The sequence below is a fragment of the Crocuta crocuta genome, unplaced genomic scaffold (assembly GCF_008692635.1).
Source record: "Crocuta crocuta isolate KB4526 unplaced genomic scaffold, BGI_CrCroc_1.0 scaffold2, whole genome shotgun sequence".
NCBI lineage: Eukaryota > Metazoa > Chordata > Mammalia > Carnivora > Hyaenidae > Crocuta > Crocuta crocuta.
Window position 1 is genome coordinate 4,495,937 of NW_027528640.1, and position 16,566 is coordinate 4,512,502.

At 37.9% G+C, this 16,566-nt stretch overlaps 1 protein-coding gene across 2 annotated transcripts in view; it reads right to left on the bottom strand.

Annotated features, from left to right (window-relative positions):
• The window catches only part of PRKG1 (protein kinase cGMP-dependent 1), a 1,238,678-nt gene that overhangs the window by 183,742 nt on the left and 1,038,370 nt on the right, over positions 1-16,566 (bottom strand). The window contains exon 7 of one of the 2 annotated variants that reach the window (XM_077755217.1): positions 13,198-13,292. In XM_077755217.1, the coding sequence (XP_077611343.1) occupies positions 13,198-13,292 (95 nt within the window). Of the gene's footprint in view, positions 1-13,193; positions 13,293-16,566 lie in introns of those variants that run through there. The other variant, XM_077755219.1, reaches the window with a different exon arrangement.

Here is a 16,566-nt window from a genome sequence, read left to right on the forward strand (position 1 = left end):
GCCTGCTCAAAGTATGATTTATAACAAGTCATTTTTCTTTGCCCTGTATGAAAGAAAAATTAAGAAGCAATCATCTAGACTCGGAAGGAATGAAAATGACAGAGACACAAAACATGAGCCAAGTTCATTAACAAGAACATTAACTTCAAATGAAACATTTTGTATCTGTTTTTGAAGAGATTTTCAAATTTACATTATACTTTCTTATCTTGTGGCACCTAAAGGAAATTATTTGTCTGAATGACATGTTGGAGAATAACAATGAGGAACTGAATTGTTTTGTAAGTAGCTCAATTTCCAGCACTGAAAATGACCTTATATTTAAGGCAGTAGGGATAAAGAAACTCATTTTATAGAAAAACACTGAGATATCCTGATCTTTACCCAACCATCTATAAAAACTTGATCCCTTTTATGTAAGCAATCTCTCATATATGCAAGCATAAAGCCTTCTTCTACCATGGAAATTCTCTTTTATAAATCCCCTTGCAATTGACAGAATTTTCCTAAACAATCTATTTCCCAATTTACTTAAAAGTAACATATCTTGGGTTACTGATTAGTTATTGACAGTTAAACGAAGTTAAATCAGCACCAACCATATACTTGAGTCTGCTGTGTACATTAAAGCATTAATAAGATCATCAGATAAATTCAAGAAACTATAGCCAAATAGCATTATGTGCAACTAACTTTATATTCCAGGTGAAGGTCTTTTTCAGAGGATTTCAAAGATCATGTGTTTGAATTTTGTTGATTAAATCATCTTCATTATTATCTGTGGTGGCTACGCCTGAGGCATTTCCATACTAATATTTCTAATTTAAGGGGTATGTGGAGGGATGTGAGTGTATAGTTATATTATGGGTACAGTATAGTTTATTCCAAACCAGGATGTGATTTCCAGAAATCCTCTGGTAGATTCCTTGACATCAAAACCCAATGAGCCATTGTATGGCAGGCATCTCTATGTCAAGATATAAGAGAATATGTATCTATCATGAGTAATAAGTGACTTGAGAGGAACAGAGAGCTTCTATATGCCTGAACACTTAGGTTCTGTGCTGGACTGGGCTGCCAGGTGTTAATATCCCACTTGGGGCTTATTGTAAGTTTAGTTATTCATCCACGCCAGGAGGGACTATAATCATAAAAGAGCATTCAGTGGAAATGCCTAAGACGAAACTATGTCATCAGGATGATGGTGACATTGGAGATCTCAGTATGACCAGAACACAGATCATGAGAAGGCATGTGGGGGTGAGACTGCAGGCGTAATAAAAGAACAGACCTCCCAGTAGAGGGCATCACAGGGAGCCCTTGGGAAGGAAAAGTGACAGGAACCCATTTGTTTTAGAGCATGTTGTGGGTTGAACTGTGTTCCCCCAAATGCCATGTCTAAATCCTATGCCCCAGAATGTATGAATGTGAGCTTATTGAGAAACAGGGTTCTTGTAGCTATAATCAAGTTAAGATGCTGCCATCCTGGGTTAGGGCCAGCCCTAAATTCAATGACTAATGTCCTTATAGAAAGAGAAAGATTTTGAAACAAAGACACACACAGAGGGGAGACAGACATGGGAAGGCAGAACCAGAAACTGGAATGATGAAGCTATACGACAATGATGTCAAATGCTGCTGACAACCACCGGAAGCCAGGAAAGAGGCATGCAACAGATGGTTTCCCAGAGCCTTCAGAGAAAACATGGCCATGGTGACACCTTTATTTTGGTCTTTGGGCCTCTCATATTATTTTTAAAAAATTTTCTTAATGTTTTATTTATTTCTAGGAGAGAGAGAGAGAGAGACAGCGTGAGCAGGGGAGGGTCAGAGAGAGAGGGAGATACAGACTCTGAAATAGGCTCCAGGCTCTGAGCTGGCAGTCAGCACAGAGCCCGACATGGGGCTCGAACCCACGAACCACGAGATCATGACCTAAGCAAAAGTTGGACGCTTAACCGACTAAGCCACCCGGGCGCCCCATGGGCCTCTCATATTATTAAAAAATAAAATTCCATTGTTTTAAGACATTCAATTTGTGGTAACTTATTATGGTCACCATCGAAACTAATACTGAGAAATCATCATAACCATAGTAAGTGGAGTTGATGCAAGGTATGCAAGACTGTCACAGGGTGACCAACTGGGAGGAAGAAACTAGTCCAGCTGACACCACATCATGGGGGCACTAAGCACAACAGTGGCAGTGAAAACAAGACAAAGGTGATGTTGATAATTACTTAGAAGGTACAATCAACAGGATTAGTTATTGATGGTACAGGGATGTCAAGAGAAGGAAAGTCAGGGATAATGTCCAAATTTCTGGTTTGCAGAACACTTATTACAAGAGAGATTACTTGGCACAGATTTGCTTGTGAAGAGAGAGAAAGTGAATTTAGTTTTGCCCAAGCACCATGTGAGGTACCTGAGTGATATCTAAGTGGGTATGCCCCATAGGAAACTGGGTCTGGAACTCAGGAAAATGTTTCAGGATGAAGATATAGATATGATAATGTTGCTATGGCACTGTGGGCTTCTGCCACAGTGTCCCATAGCACACTCTATTCTAATGACCAGTTTACCTGTGAATTCTCAATAAGAACACAAGCTAGTGCTTGAAAACAAAGGAAACAACTTCTTTTGATGAATATTGCTCTCCTCAAGAGGCCATCTTGCAGATGGAGTAGTGGTGCCAATAAAGCAATTCTGGCTCTTCCCAGTCCATTCTACAGAAGAACTGATGCTACATACTGACAGCCTTTTAGCTTTGAACCTTAGCCACAAATCCAAGATAACAGGGAAGAATCTCACTAGGTATTCTGCTATATCTTACATGGATTACCAATTCAATTCTCAAAAGAACAATCTTTGCTAATTAATTATAATCATCACTAAAACCTAAGAAACAAAACTAAACCCCTACAAGTCTCCAGTGCTAGAACAGAGAAGGGTGCTAGGTTGGAGAAATGAGCTAGAACTGGACAGGAGAGCCTATGGAGATGAGTGAAGAAGCCTGACTATGTCCCATTCAAGATGGCAAATGGGACAAAGCTTTCACAGAGCCAGAGTTCCAGAGTATTTCTACACATGAGACACAGGCTTTAGAAATAACTCTCTCTGGATGCATTTCAGAACCTAGAGACACATGCAGACTGAAAGTCAAGGGGTAGAAAAGCACTTATCATGTCAACAGCAGTGAAAAGAAAGCTGGAGTAGCAATACATATATTAGACAAAATAGACTTTAAAACAAAGACTGTAACAAGAGACAAAGGGGACACTACATAATTAATAAGGGAATAATCCAACAAGAAAACAACAATAGTAAATACTTAAGTAACCAACATGAAAATATTCAAATACACAAAGCACCTATTAACAAACATAAAGGGAGTAATTAATAGTAATACAATCATAGTAGGAGACTTTAACCCTTCATTTACATCAGTGTACAGATCATCCAAACAGAAACTCAAAAAAGAAACAGTGGCTTTGAAATAACACACTGGACCAGACGGATCTAAGAGCTACATTCAGAACACTCCATCCTAAATCTGGGATGCTTATTCAAGCACACATGGAACATTCTCCAGAACACATCACATTTTAGGGCACAAAACAAGTCTCAACAAATTCACCAAGTCATATCATGCATTTTTTCTGACCAAAATTCTCTAACACTAGAAATCAACCACAAGAAAATGTCTGGAAAGAGCACAAACACATGGAAGTTAAATAAGATGCTACTCAACAATGAATGGGCCAACCAAGAAATAAAAGAAGAAATAAAAAATTACATAGAGGGAAATGAAAATGAAAACACAATGGTCCAAAACCTTTTGGGATGTAGCAAAGGCTTTCATAAGAAGGAAGTTTATAGCAACACGAGTCTACTTCAGGAAGTAAGAAAAATCTCATCAAACAACAGAAACTTACACCTAAAGGAGCTAGCAAAAGAACAAACAAAACCTAAAACCAAGAGAAGCAAGAAAAATAATAATGATTTGAATAAATGAAATAGAAACTAAGAAAATCCAATATAGCAGATCAATGAAAACAGGAGCTGTTTCTTTGAAAATCTCAACATAATTGATAAATGCCTAGCCAGATTCACCAAAAGAGAAGGGGGGGGGGTGTCTTAAAGTCAGAAACAGGATAAAAACACTGCAAAACAAAAAGAGAACTACCGACCAGTATCTCTGATAAACATACATGCAAAAATCCTCAACAAAATATTAGCAAATCAAATCCATTAATATGTTAGAAGTGTCATTACCACGATCAAGTGGGATTTATTCCCAGGATGCAATGGGTGTTCAATATATTAAAATTAATCAACATGATACATCACATAGACAAAAGAAATGATAAAAACCATATGATCACTTCAAGAGATACAGAAAAAGAGTTTGACAAAGTACAACTTCCATCATGAGAAGAAAAAAAACCAACAAAGTCAGTGTAGGGAACATACCTCAACATAATAAAAATAAAAATTTTTCATATGTTAAAAATCCACAGCTAACATCATACTCAATGGTAAAAAACTGAGAGCTTTTCCCTTAAGATCAGGAACAACACAAGAATGTTCACTCTCATCACCTTTATTCAACATAATACTGGACATCCTATCTGCAGCAACCAGACAAAAGAAAGAAATAAAAGGCATCCAAATTGGTATGAAAGAAGTAAAACTTTCCCCATTTGCAGATAACATGATACTCTATAGAGAAAAAAACTCTAAAGACTCCACCGAAAAACTACAGAACTGATCAATGAATTTACCAAATTGCATGATACAAAATATACAGAGATCCATTGCATCTTTATATACTAGCAATGAAGAAACAGAAAGAGAAATGAAGAAAACAGTCCCATTTACAACAAAAAAGAGTAAAATATCTAGGAATAAACTTAACTTAAGAAGTGAAAGACCTGTACTCTGGAAAGTCTAAAACAATGATGAAAGAAACTGAAGATGACACAAACAAATGGAAAGTAATTCTGTGCTCATAGATTTGAATAACCCATATTACCAAAACAGATTTAATACAATCCCTATCAAAATACCAACAGCATTTGCCACAGAACTAGAAAACATAATCCTAAAATTTACATGCAAATATCAAAGACCCAAAATAGCCAAAGCAACGTTGAGAAGAACAACAAAGCAGGAGGTATCACAATCCCAGATTTCAAGATATAATCCAAATCTGTAGTAACCAAAATAGTATGGTATTGGAACAAAAACAGATACACAGGTCAATGGAAGAGAATAGAGAGCCCAGAACCGCCCCCCCCCACATACACACAATTTAATGGTCAAATCTTTGACAAAGAAGGCAAAAATATGCAACAGGAAAAAGAGAGTCTCTTCAACAAGAGGTGTTGAGAAAACTGGGCAGCCACATGAATAAAATTAGACCAATATCTTGCACCATACACAAAAATAAACTCAAAATGTATTAAAGACCTAAAGGTGAGACTTGAGGCTATAAAAATGGTAGAAGAGAGCACAGGTAATTTCTCTGACATTGGCTGTAGCAACATCTTCCTAACTATGCCGTGAGGTAATGGAAACAAAAGCAAAAATGAACTCCTGGGACTCCATCAAAACAAAAAGCTTTGGCACAGCAAAGGAAACAATCAACAAAACTAAAAGACAACCTACTGAATAGGAGAAGATATTTGCAAATGACCTATCTGATAAAGGGTTCATATCAGAAATATATAAGGAATTTATACAACTCAACACACATACACACACACACACACACACACAAATAATCCAGTTAAAAATGGGCAGAAGACATAAACAGGTATCTCTCCAAAGAAGACATCCAGATGGCCAAGAGACATGTGAAAAGATGCTCAACATCACTCATCATCAGGGAAATGCAAATCAAAGCTGCAATGAGATATCACCTCACATCTGTAAGAATGGCTATAATCAAAAACGCCAGATACAAGTCTGACAGGGATGTGGAGACAAAGGGAACCCTTGTGCACTGTTAGGGGGGATGTAACCTGGTGCAGCCACTGTGGAAAACAGTATGGAGGTTCTTCAAAAAATTAAAACAGAATTAACATTTCACTACTGGTATTTACCCAAAGAGAACAACAGCAACAACAACAACAACAAAACCCAATCTGTAAAGATATATGTAGCCCTCTGTTTATTGCAGCATTGTTTAAAAATACCCAAATATAGAAGCAACCGAAGTAGCCAACACTAGATGAAAGGATAAAGGGGTGTGTGTGTGCATATGTGTGTGTGAGTGTGTATTATATTGGAGTATCACACAGCTATAAAAAGAAACTTTGCCATTCACAACAACATGGATGGATCTAGAGAATATAAGGCCAAGTGAGATATGTCAGTCAGAGAAAGATAAATACCATCTAAATTTCTCATATGTGGAATTTAAAACAAATGTACAAAGAAGCAAACCAAGAAAGAGACTGTTAACTACAGAGAACAAACTGTTGGTTACTAGAGGGGAGGTGAGAGGTAGGGGAAATTGGTAAAACAGGTGACGTGAATTAAGAGTACATTTATGGTGTAATATATAATGTGTGTATGAATGTATAATGTATGTGGTAATGTACAGAATTGCTGAATCACTAATATTGTACACTTGAAACTAACATAACACTGTATGTTAACTACACTGGAAGTAAAATTAAAGAAGGAAGGAATGAACGAAAGAAGGAAGGAAGGAGGGAAGAGAAAAGTTCTCTCTCTCTCTCAGTTCAGGATGTTTTCCCTGAGAAAAACAGAAACTGAAGCCTAATGAGTGGGATATCAGATCTCTTTCCTGTCTTCATGGTACAGGGGCATGAAGCTGAAGCCTATCCTTGCAAGGACAAAAATGAAACAGCCACGAAGAGATGGTCCTGGCCCAAGGGAATCTGTCAGTCTACCAACTCCACTGAAAATGGGAGAGCAATAAAAACAAACAAAAATGAAAAAAAAAAAAAAACACCCGAAACCTCCCCAAGCTATAATAAACCACACAATAAACAGGGAGAGTCCACAGATGTAATAAATGTTAGGACCTATACAACAAAGTGAAAGTAACAGAAAATTTCAAATAATATTCTGAAAATAATAAAACAGAAAAGAAAATATAAACAGCAAAGTATATAAAACAGACACGAAGACAGATCTCAACGCACAGCTAACATTATTTACTAATCTAATCAATATCAGTTTATTATCATTCTAATCAACATATATACTATACACATTACTTGTCTTATTAATGACTAACTGTATGCAGCCAGGTACGATTATTCCCATTTTACAAATTATGAATCTGAAGTATAGAGAAGTGAAGGGAAACAAGGTCACATAGCTTACAAATGGCAGGGCTGGGATTCAAACCCAGGCAGTCTCATTGCAGAGCTCACTAACCACTGTGGTATGCCAAGCAGAAATTCCAGAAGTCATATTTAAAAAATAATCACTGGGAAACTACTTAGTGGATGGGTCATATTTAAGACTTGATGCAGGTGAAGGGAGAAAATTGCCCAGATTCCATCACAAAGAGAACACGGAATGATACAGAGCAAGAACATACAAATAGGAGAAAAGAAGACAAGAATGGTATGTTGAGGGGCTGAAACATAGAACACAGGGAACACCCAAGTTAGAGATTAGAGAAAGAGGGATGAAAGAGAATATGTAGGGATAATGCTTAGAATTTTCGAGAACTGAGGAAAACAATGTTCTCAGAACTAAAGAATACACAGAGTGATATGAAGGAAAAAGAAAACATATCTGCCCCTGGACAGAATGTAGGAAAAAATGCACAACATCAAAGACAAGGAGATGAAGCCCAAGGAAGGCACATGACCTATAAAGGAACAGTGATTTGACTCACTGCAGGCTATGGATGCCAGAAGGCAACAGAGTCATATTTAAAATGCTGAGGATAAATAAATTTTAACCTAGATTTCTATGCACAGCCCAGAACATGTATAGACAAAGGCAGGAAGTATAAACAGATAATCTATGAATAACTGCTAAAGAATAAACTCAAAAGGAAAGAGCTGGGTGTAAGAAGGAGTTATGGGCAAAACAAGAAGTAAACAGGTTGAAAACCTACATCACTAGTGTCTGAAAAAATACAGTCATAATAATGACTAATGCCTGAGGATTTACCAACCAGGTGGAGTCACAGCCTAGAGAACTAGAGAGAAGATGGTATGAGTGAATGGAACACAGAAGGATTCTTGTCTTATTCTAGAGAAGGACAGAGGTACTGGTTAACATGACACATTAGCTATACTATTTCAAATCTAAAGACTAATCAGTAAAGAATAGAAAAAGGTAAAATTTCTAAACAAAGGGATGGCACAAATGCAATCAGCATGACAGAAGGAAAAGAAAGAAAAAGGACATATTGATGCAGTAAGAAAAAGAAATTTCAGATGTGTACAATTTAAAGACAAATAAGCTTACGTATATGTACAAATATGATACATACATAATAAATTATAGACACATGAGCAGTGATGGTGTACACGGCCACCCTCAAGAGATGATGGTAGGAGGGAAAGAATGAAGAGGGGACCAAAGAGCCTTGAATTGTACCTCAGTGTTTTATTTCCAAATAAATACATGAATAATGATCAGACTCAAATATGGCAAAGCATTAAAATCCAATACCCAGTATTCTATCCTTTCATATGCTATTATTTTATTAATTAAAAGAGAAAGCAGGAGAAAGCAGGTTGAGAAATGCTCATTCACCTTCCCAAGATCATGGTCCTCGAGGGGAGAATCTGGGGAAATACAGAAATGGCTTATTCTTTTTCCATCAACAAGGACAGACCTAGTAAGTGGCAGAGGTGCTCAGAAGACAGGGAACAGTTAGGAGGTTCCTGGAGGGCAGGGCCCTCCAGCAGTGCCCTGCTTTTAAATGCCACCATTTAACAAGGTGACACAGGGCTGCATTTGGCATCCAGTGGTCTGTTCCAGCTGTAAAGAGGCCAAATCCCAAGGGAATCAGAGGCTGTGACCTAAGGAAAGTTAGAGATCATCTAGTTCATCTGTCTCAGTTTACAAATTCAGAAACAGAGACCTAGAGAGGCTAACTGGCTTGCTCAGAGTTATGTAGTCAGTGAATGGTGGTTGACCCCACATCTAATGCTATGTCAATTATATCAAGGGCTCTAATTTTGGCCAAGAAGTAACAGAGCATTTCTGGAATAAGGATGAGGACAGGGATGCTGTTGCTAATGATAGTTAAAACAAGATGGTGGCAGTGATGACAGCAGCTAACTTTCTTTGAGCGTCATTTAAATTCTAGGCACCTCACTCCAATGCTTTATAACAATCCCCTTGATTATTCCTTTCAACATTCAGTAAAAAAAAAAAGTTAGGTGTAATCATCAACTCCATTTCTGATTACAGGAGGACCTCTTAGGGTCTCATGATCTGTCAATGACAAAATGGATCCTAACCCAGACCCACTGACTTCTTAGCTGGAACTCTTAACTGCATGCTGATGACTCAAATGCCAGGGTGCAGGGTGCAGGTGGGAGCTCACCCCATCAGTCCAGCAAGTCTTAGGTTTCTTCCTATTACCTCTGAAAGGCATGGGTGTGGCTTAGAATATGACACCATTTGATGCCTGTGTAGATTCTGTGTGGTTTCAAGCCAGGTGTAGAGCCTGAAGCCACAGTGAGTCAGAGTGGGATGGACTGATTGAGGAGTTACCGGACCACATCTGCAGCAATTTCTCTCAAACATAAGTGTAGTTTTCATATACATAAAGAAAGAGTACTTCTGTCAAGAGTACAAAATTTTGCCCTCTTTCTGGTGTGGAAAACCTATTATCACAGCAAAAAATACCAAAAAAGAAAAACAAAACAAAACAAAACAAAAAACAGCTAATGACTGAGCCAAGGAATACAGAATAATTTGCTTCATGTCAACCAACAAGAGAGACAGCAATCCATGTATTCAATCTTTCTGGTAACGAGATGCTATTGGTTGATGTGGTTAATGGATGATGATGATATAGATTATAAGACACCGAGATCTATGACTTGACCGTCCCCAGAGAACAAAGCAATGGAGCTTATTACTTCTAGAGGCAGAGCTCTACAGTGGAGTTCTGGACTCAGGGAACAAGGTCACACTGCAACTCTGTCATTCCATGTTCTACCATGGGCTTACTCAATACTCATGTCAGGCACTTTAAACTTTAAAAAGGATGGTCAAGGATTCATGTCAAAATTACCAATATTTTGGGGCACCTGGGTGGCTCAGTCGGTTAAGTGTCCGACTTCGGCTCAGGTCATGATCTCACAGTATGTGGGTTCGAGCCCCACGTCGGGTTCTGTGCTGACAGCCAGCTCAGAGTCTGGAGCCTGTTTCATATCCTGTGTCTCCCTCTCTCTCTGACCCTCCCCTGTTCATGCTGTCTCTCTCTCTCTCTCTCTCTCTCTCTCTCGGAAATTAAAAAAAAATTACCAATATTTTAATGGTCTGCTGAACATCCTCAGGGAAATAAAGCAATGATTCCCAGTATGTATAAATTTTACATGAGTGAAGACAATGGTCTGAAAAGCTGTGTTATTGATATGCAGAGATTGCTGACTATATAATCTTTCTTCCAAATGTAAAAATCATATGATGTGCAAAGAATCACAGCTATTACCCCAAAGGATATACACAGTGCCCAGAAGACTTTCTATCTCAAAGTAACATAAATTTTTAAGGTCTTTAGAGGGAAACAAAACATTTCTTGTGTGCAACATTGAAATTCAAAGAAAAGATCAAAAGGGAACACAGATACTCAGGGTGAAAAAGAGGTTACACACATAGGACATCAAAATATTTTTTAAAAAGAACAAAATAAGGAAATTAGAAGGTTAAATTGGCTTCCTTCATTTGAATTTAGATAGTGTGTTGTAAGAAGACATATGTGATAGAAATCACAAAATGGCAGTTCACAGGTCAAATCATTTGCAGAAATATTTTCTTGTTTGTGTTTGTTTTGCTTGCAGAGTTTTTTCACCAAGTTACAAACTCACATTTCATATTTTTTTCTCAAAACTGAAGTGTTTTTTGCTTAAAAATATAGCAGTGAGCTGGTGTTCAGTAATTGCTGTACTGTGTACATAAGGACTTCTACTTAAGCACCTTACTTTACTCATTTACATCACCAGCCTGACCCTCTACACACACACACACAGACAAGTGTTCATAATCCTTTTTTTACTGCCAAACAGATCCAAGCAGAGAGGCTCATTTGTTTTCTTTGTCTATTCATTTATTCATTAACTCATTCAGTAAATGCATGTTGAATATCTGAAAAGTGCCGGACACTGAGCTCAAATCAGAATGTAAGTATTTGGACTTCTTTTCATCAAGGTGACATGCAGACATAGCTCTGTATGTCTATCAAGATGCATTTAATAAAGAAAAGTGAGAACAAAACATTGATGAATGGAAATCAAATGAGAAATTCTAAGAAGTGCTAACAGTGACAAGGGTCCCAAAGGAAGGGAATTTGAAGAAGGAATGGGTGGTAAGCAGTGTAAAACTATGGCTGAGAAGTGAAGTCACCATAAGACAGAAAAGAAAGAGCATCCTCTGATGCAAATAGCAAATCTCTGTTGACATTTAAGAGGACACTTAGTGGAGGCTGATAAAGCCAGGCTGAGTAGTGAGAAAGTAAGGGCAAAGGGCAGAAGAAAGAAAGAAATTGCTGGGGGAATGAGGGAGTGAAGGGGGATGGGGGGGGGGAGTGTGGAGCCAGCATACAGAGGTCTGAACATGTATGAAAGAGAACTTTGGCACCAGACAATTCATAAGAAAAGCCATACATTAGAATGAATTCAGTCTAGATGGAATACGATTAAATGTTACCTCAGAGAAAATTTGATAACTTTTCCATAAACTGTATCCTCAAGGTCACTTAAGACACATTCTAAGAAGGGGTTACCACCACTGAAGCTCTCTTTAACAGGCACCAAAAATCAGTGAAAATAAATCACAAAAGGAAATCGGTCAATTTTCAGTTGTGTTTTCTGGTGTTCCACTTGTGATCTCAATCAGAAACGACTGAAAACGTTCCTGTTTCTTTGGCTCTGTTGGAAACGACAGTTTTCACACAGGCATTTAATCTTGGACCAATGGAATCAGGTGGCATTATTCTCTAGAATCCTCTACGGATAAGCAAGGGAAAGAAAGATTCAAGTACCAACGCTGTGTCTGTATACGTTGTACTGAAAAGATAGTGTTTACTGCATTCTTTTGTGTGTGGACAGTGAACATGGTATTTCTTCTGACTCTGCTGTTGGAAAAAAACTGAATGGGCAAGTACATCCTCATCAGATGAACTCAGAAGGATCAAATGAACCAAATACAAGAAAGAAAAAATAAGAAAGTCAAAAGCATTTAGTACACACACACACACACACACACATACACACACACACTCTGCACTGAGTTTTGAAAAGTCTCATCTATATAAACTGATAATTCAGATGTGTTCCATATTGGGAAACAAGAATAGAGTACCCAAACATATCTGCCATATTTGTCATGCATTCTATAAAATGTGTAGTCCAAAATCAACTGGGTTTTTCTTCCATAGTATGTGGGAAGAAATCGCAAGTGCTTGCTTCTCAAGGCCTTACTTTAGAAGTAGAATTTCAGGGACTTTGCAGTATACATCTCTGGGTCCAGACTTTGGTGCCCATACATCGATGTTTACGTGCATTACCTCCACCACTAGCGAGGACCACCACTACATTAATCCCAGCCAGTCTCCATGGCCTTCTGATCCTTGGTTTGTATAGTTAGTTCAGGGATTTCCAAATTCTCAACCAATCTTTCTTCCTAGGATTCTAAGCAAAACTACTGCATGAAGTAAGCTTAGCAGTGACTATTCCCTCCCTTTTAGAGTCTTTACCAAGATTGCAATTAAGGAGCCACACTGGGAAATCTTTCCATAAATATAAAAATGTTGCATTACGGAAGCTAATCCATTAATCTTATAGTCTATGTAAATGCATCACAAGTCCATCTGGAAATAAATAAGATGATTATTAAGTGCCTGTGTCTGGTATTAGGATAAACACTAAATAAAGAGTCTGTTTTGCCAGGGGCTCAATATTGAAGACAGGAATCCATGTCAGGCTCAAACAGAAACTGTGCCACATGTGGTCTACTCACCCCTGCAAGGCTTTCTCTCCAAACCAGTCTCCTTTCCCTAAAGTTCTAAGAAAGAGCGGGTCTTCACTTGATGAGTCTTCCCGAGTGACATTAACCTACGAAGAGAAACAATGAAAGTCCGTATCCACCGCATGCACAGATTGATCAAATGAACACCGATACTGCTAATTCCATTTTTTTCTTCTTTTAAAGAAAATAAGTCCATTACCACAAAAAGGACCAAAAAGAATATCAGAAAGTGTCCATGCACATCTCAAGAAATGCCCACCAAACATTGTTACGCTGTTTCAAGCTGTTTTTAACAAGTAATGAATTATCCAGAAATCTGAAGTTCACTTAATCCTCATTCCTATTCTCATCTCCTACCTACTACGAAGCAAACACTATAAAGAATTAAGTAAGCCTTTCTCCAACCTTTTTAATGTGTTTATGTTTGTGCTTTTAAAGCATATGAATAGCATAATACAGTATACATCATCCTGAAACTTACATTTTTCTCTTAACATTGTTTTATTACTTATTCCATGCTCTTAGATATGAATTTAGTTCATCTGTTTTCATGTTTCAGTGCCTTTTCCCATTCTATATTTACTTGCCCATTTCCTTATAGCTGGACCTTTATATTCTTTTTGCTGCATTAAACATCTTTTTACACATCTCACCTGCATGCCCCCTTTCCTATAAGACACTCCTGTCTCTTTTCCTTTAAGAACCCAGCCTTCATTCAAAGGCCACTCACATGTTCATGAAGCCTTTTTAGAGGGACCTAACCCAAGACAGGCTTTAAGGTCCATATGTTTGTTCAGTAGGATTTCATTTTTTAAAAATCTATAAATTACACACACACATGTGTATATATATAAATATAATAGTATGCCATTATACCAGAATAGTGTGCTCTTCCAAGAAGTAGGTATATTTTTGATATACTCTACAATTTATAATAAGCCCCTAATAAAGAGCTGTAAGTTTTTTTCTACCTATTTTTAATTCTTAATTTTTATTTGAGAGAGAGAATGCTCATGAGCAGGGGGGAGGGGCAGTATTTTCTTGAATGTTTGTTTCTTTTTGAGAAAGAGTGAGAGAGCAGGGGAGGAGGACAGAGAGAGGGAAAATCCCAAGCAGGCTCTGCGCTGACAGCACAGAGCCCGACATGGGGCTCGATATCACAAACTATGAGATGATAACATGAGCCAAAGCCAAGAGTCTGACACTTAACCTACTGAGCCAACCAGGTGCCCCAAGAGAAAAAATCTTAAGCAAACTCCACACTCAGTGCAGAGCACTACACAAGTCTCAATCCCACAACCCTGGGATCATGACCTGAGCCAAAAGAGTCAGACACTCAACCAACTGAGCCACCTAGGTGCCCAAGAGCTGTAAGTTGTGTCAACAGAAAAGCTTTAGTGCCCAAACAAGACATCTTGGCCCCTAAGGACTTGTGATTTGGGTGACAGTCCACAGAAGGAAAGCGATAATGTTTTTGTGGCATGAATGAAGACCTAAATGTGGTAAGTTGTACCTTAATTCACTTCCCTCTCAGGTTCTACTAATATTCATAATACTGGCTATGTTTCACCTAGAATGGTTAAATAGTTAAAACTCGCCTACCTGGAATATGTAAGGTAGTCAAAAAATTATTTTTTTAATCAGTACAGTTTTTAATTAATTTATTTTTGAGAGAGGAAGAGAGCAAGCAGGTGAGGGACAGGGAGAAAGGAAGAGAGAGGATCCCAAGCAGTCTCTAGGCTGTCAGTGCAGAGCTCAACACGGTGTTCAAACTCATGAACCAGGAGATCATGACCTGAGCCAAAATCAGGAGTTGAATGCTTAACCAACTGAGCCACACAGGTGTCCCAGAAAAAAAAAAAATCATTTCTTAAGACAATGCTAGGACTTAAGCACTTTTCAAAATACTATGCTTCGGGTTTCTGAGTTTAGAGATTGGATGACAAAGACCAGGGTTTTTATAAGTATCAAGAATGTATGTGCAAAGTGGAGGGAATTCAATTATTATTCTCCACTGATGCATTTGATTACTTTTTCACACTGTATCAAAACCATGGGGATGTAGTTTTTAACCCTCTTAAACCACACTGTATCATAGAGATGCTCATTTGCATGCTGATGAGCCTTTTATGAGGTGAATAGAAATACACTAACCCAGTGATTCTTGAACTTCGTGGTAGGGGAACTTTACTTAAAATAAAGGCTACTGAACTTACTAGATACGTCTCCTGAGACAAGGGAAACAAAAGCAAAAATGAACTACTGGTACTACCTGAGATTAAAACCTTCTGCACAGTGAAGGAAATAATCAACAAAACTAAAGGCAGCCTATAGAATGGGGGAAGATATTTGCAAATGATATATCTGATAAAGGGTTAGTATCCAAAATCTATAAAGAACTTATCAAACACCCCAAAAAATAATCCAGTTAAAAAATGGACAGAAGACATGAATAGACGTTTTTTCAAAGAAGACATACAGATGGCCAACAGACACATGAAAAGATCTTCAACATCACTGAGCATCAGGGAAATACAAATAAAAACTACAATGAGTTATCACCTCACATCTGTCAGAATGGCTAAAATCAACAATACAGGAAACAACAGGTGTTGGTAAGGATGGGGATAAAGAGGGAACCCTCATGCACACTTCGTGGGAATGCAACTGGTGCAGCCACTCTGGAAAACACGATGGAGGTTCCTGAAAAAGTCATATATATAACTACCCTATAATCCAGAAATTGGACTACTAAGTATTTCCTAGGGTACAAAAAAACAGATTTGAAGGGGCCCATGCACCTCAGTGATTATAGCAGCACTATCAGCAATAGCCAAACTATGGAGAGAGACAAGTGTCCATTAACTGATGTGATTGATGAATGGATAAAGAAGATATGATGTGTGTATGTACACACACACACACACACACATATATAACACACACAATGGAATATTACTCAGTCATCAAAAAGAATGAAATCTTGCCATTTGTAATGACATGGATGAAGGTAGAGAATATTATGCAAAACGGAGGAAGTCAAATCCCATCTAATTCCACTCATGTGGAATTTAAGTACAGGTGAACATGGGGTGGGGGAGGAAGAGAGAGGGAAACCATAAACAAACTCCTAACTATAGAAAACAAACTGAGGGTTAATGGAGGGGAGGAGTGAGGGGAAATGGGTTAAATGGGTGATGGAGATTAAAGAGGGCATCGGCTATGATAAGCACTGAGTGTCTTATGTAAGTTATGAATTGCTAAATTCTACATGGAAAACTAACATCACACGGTATGTTAATTGGAATTTAAATAAAAACTTGGAAGAAAAAAATAAAGGGTACTGGACTGTTATTCCTG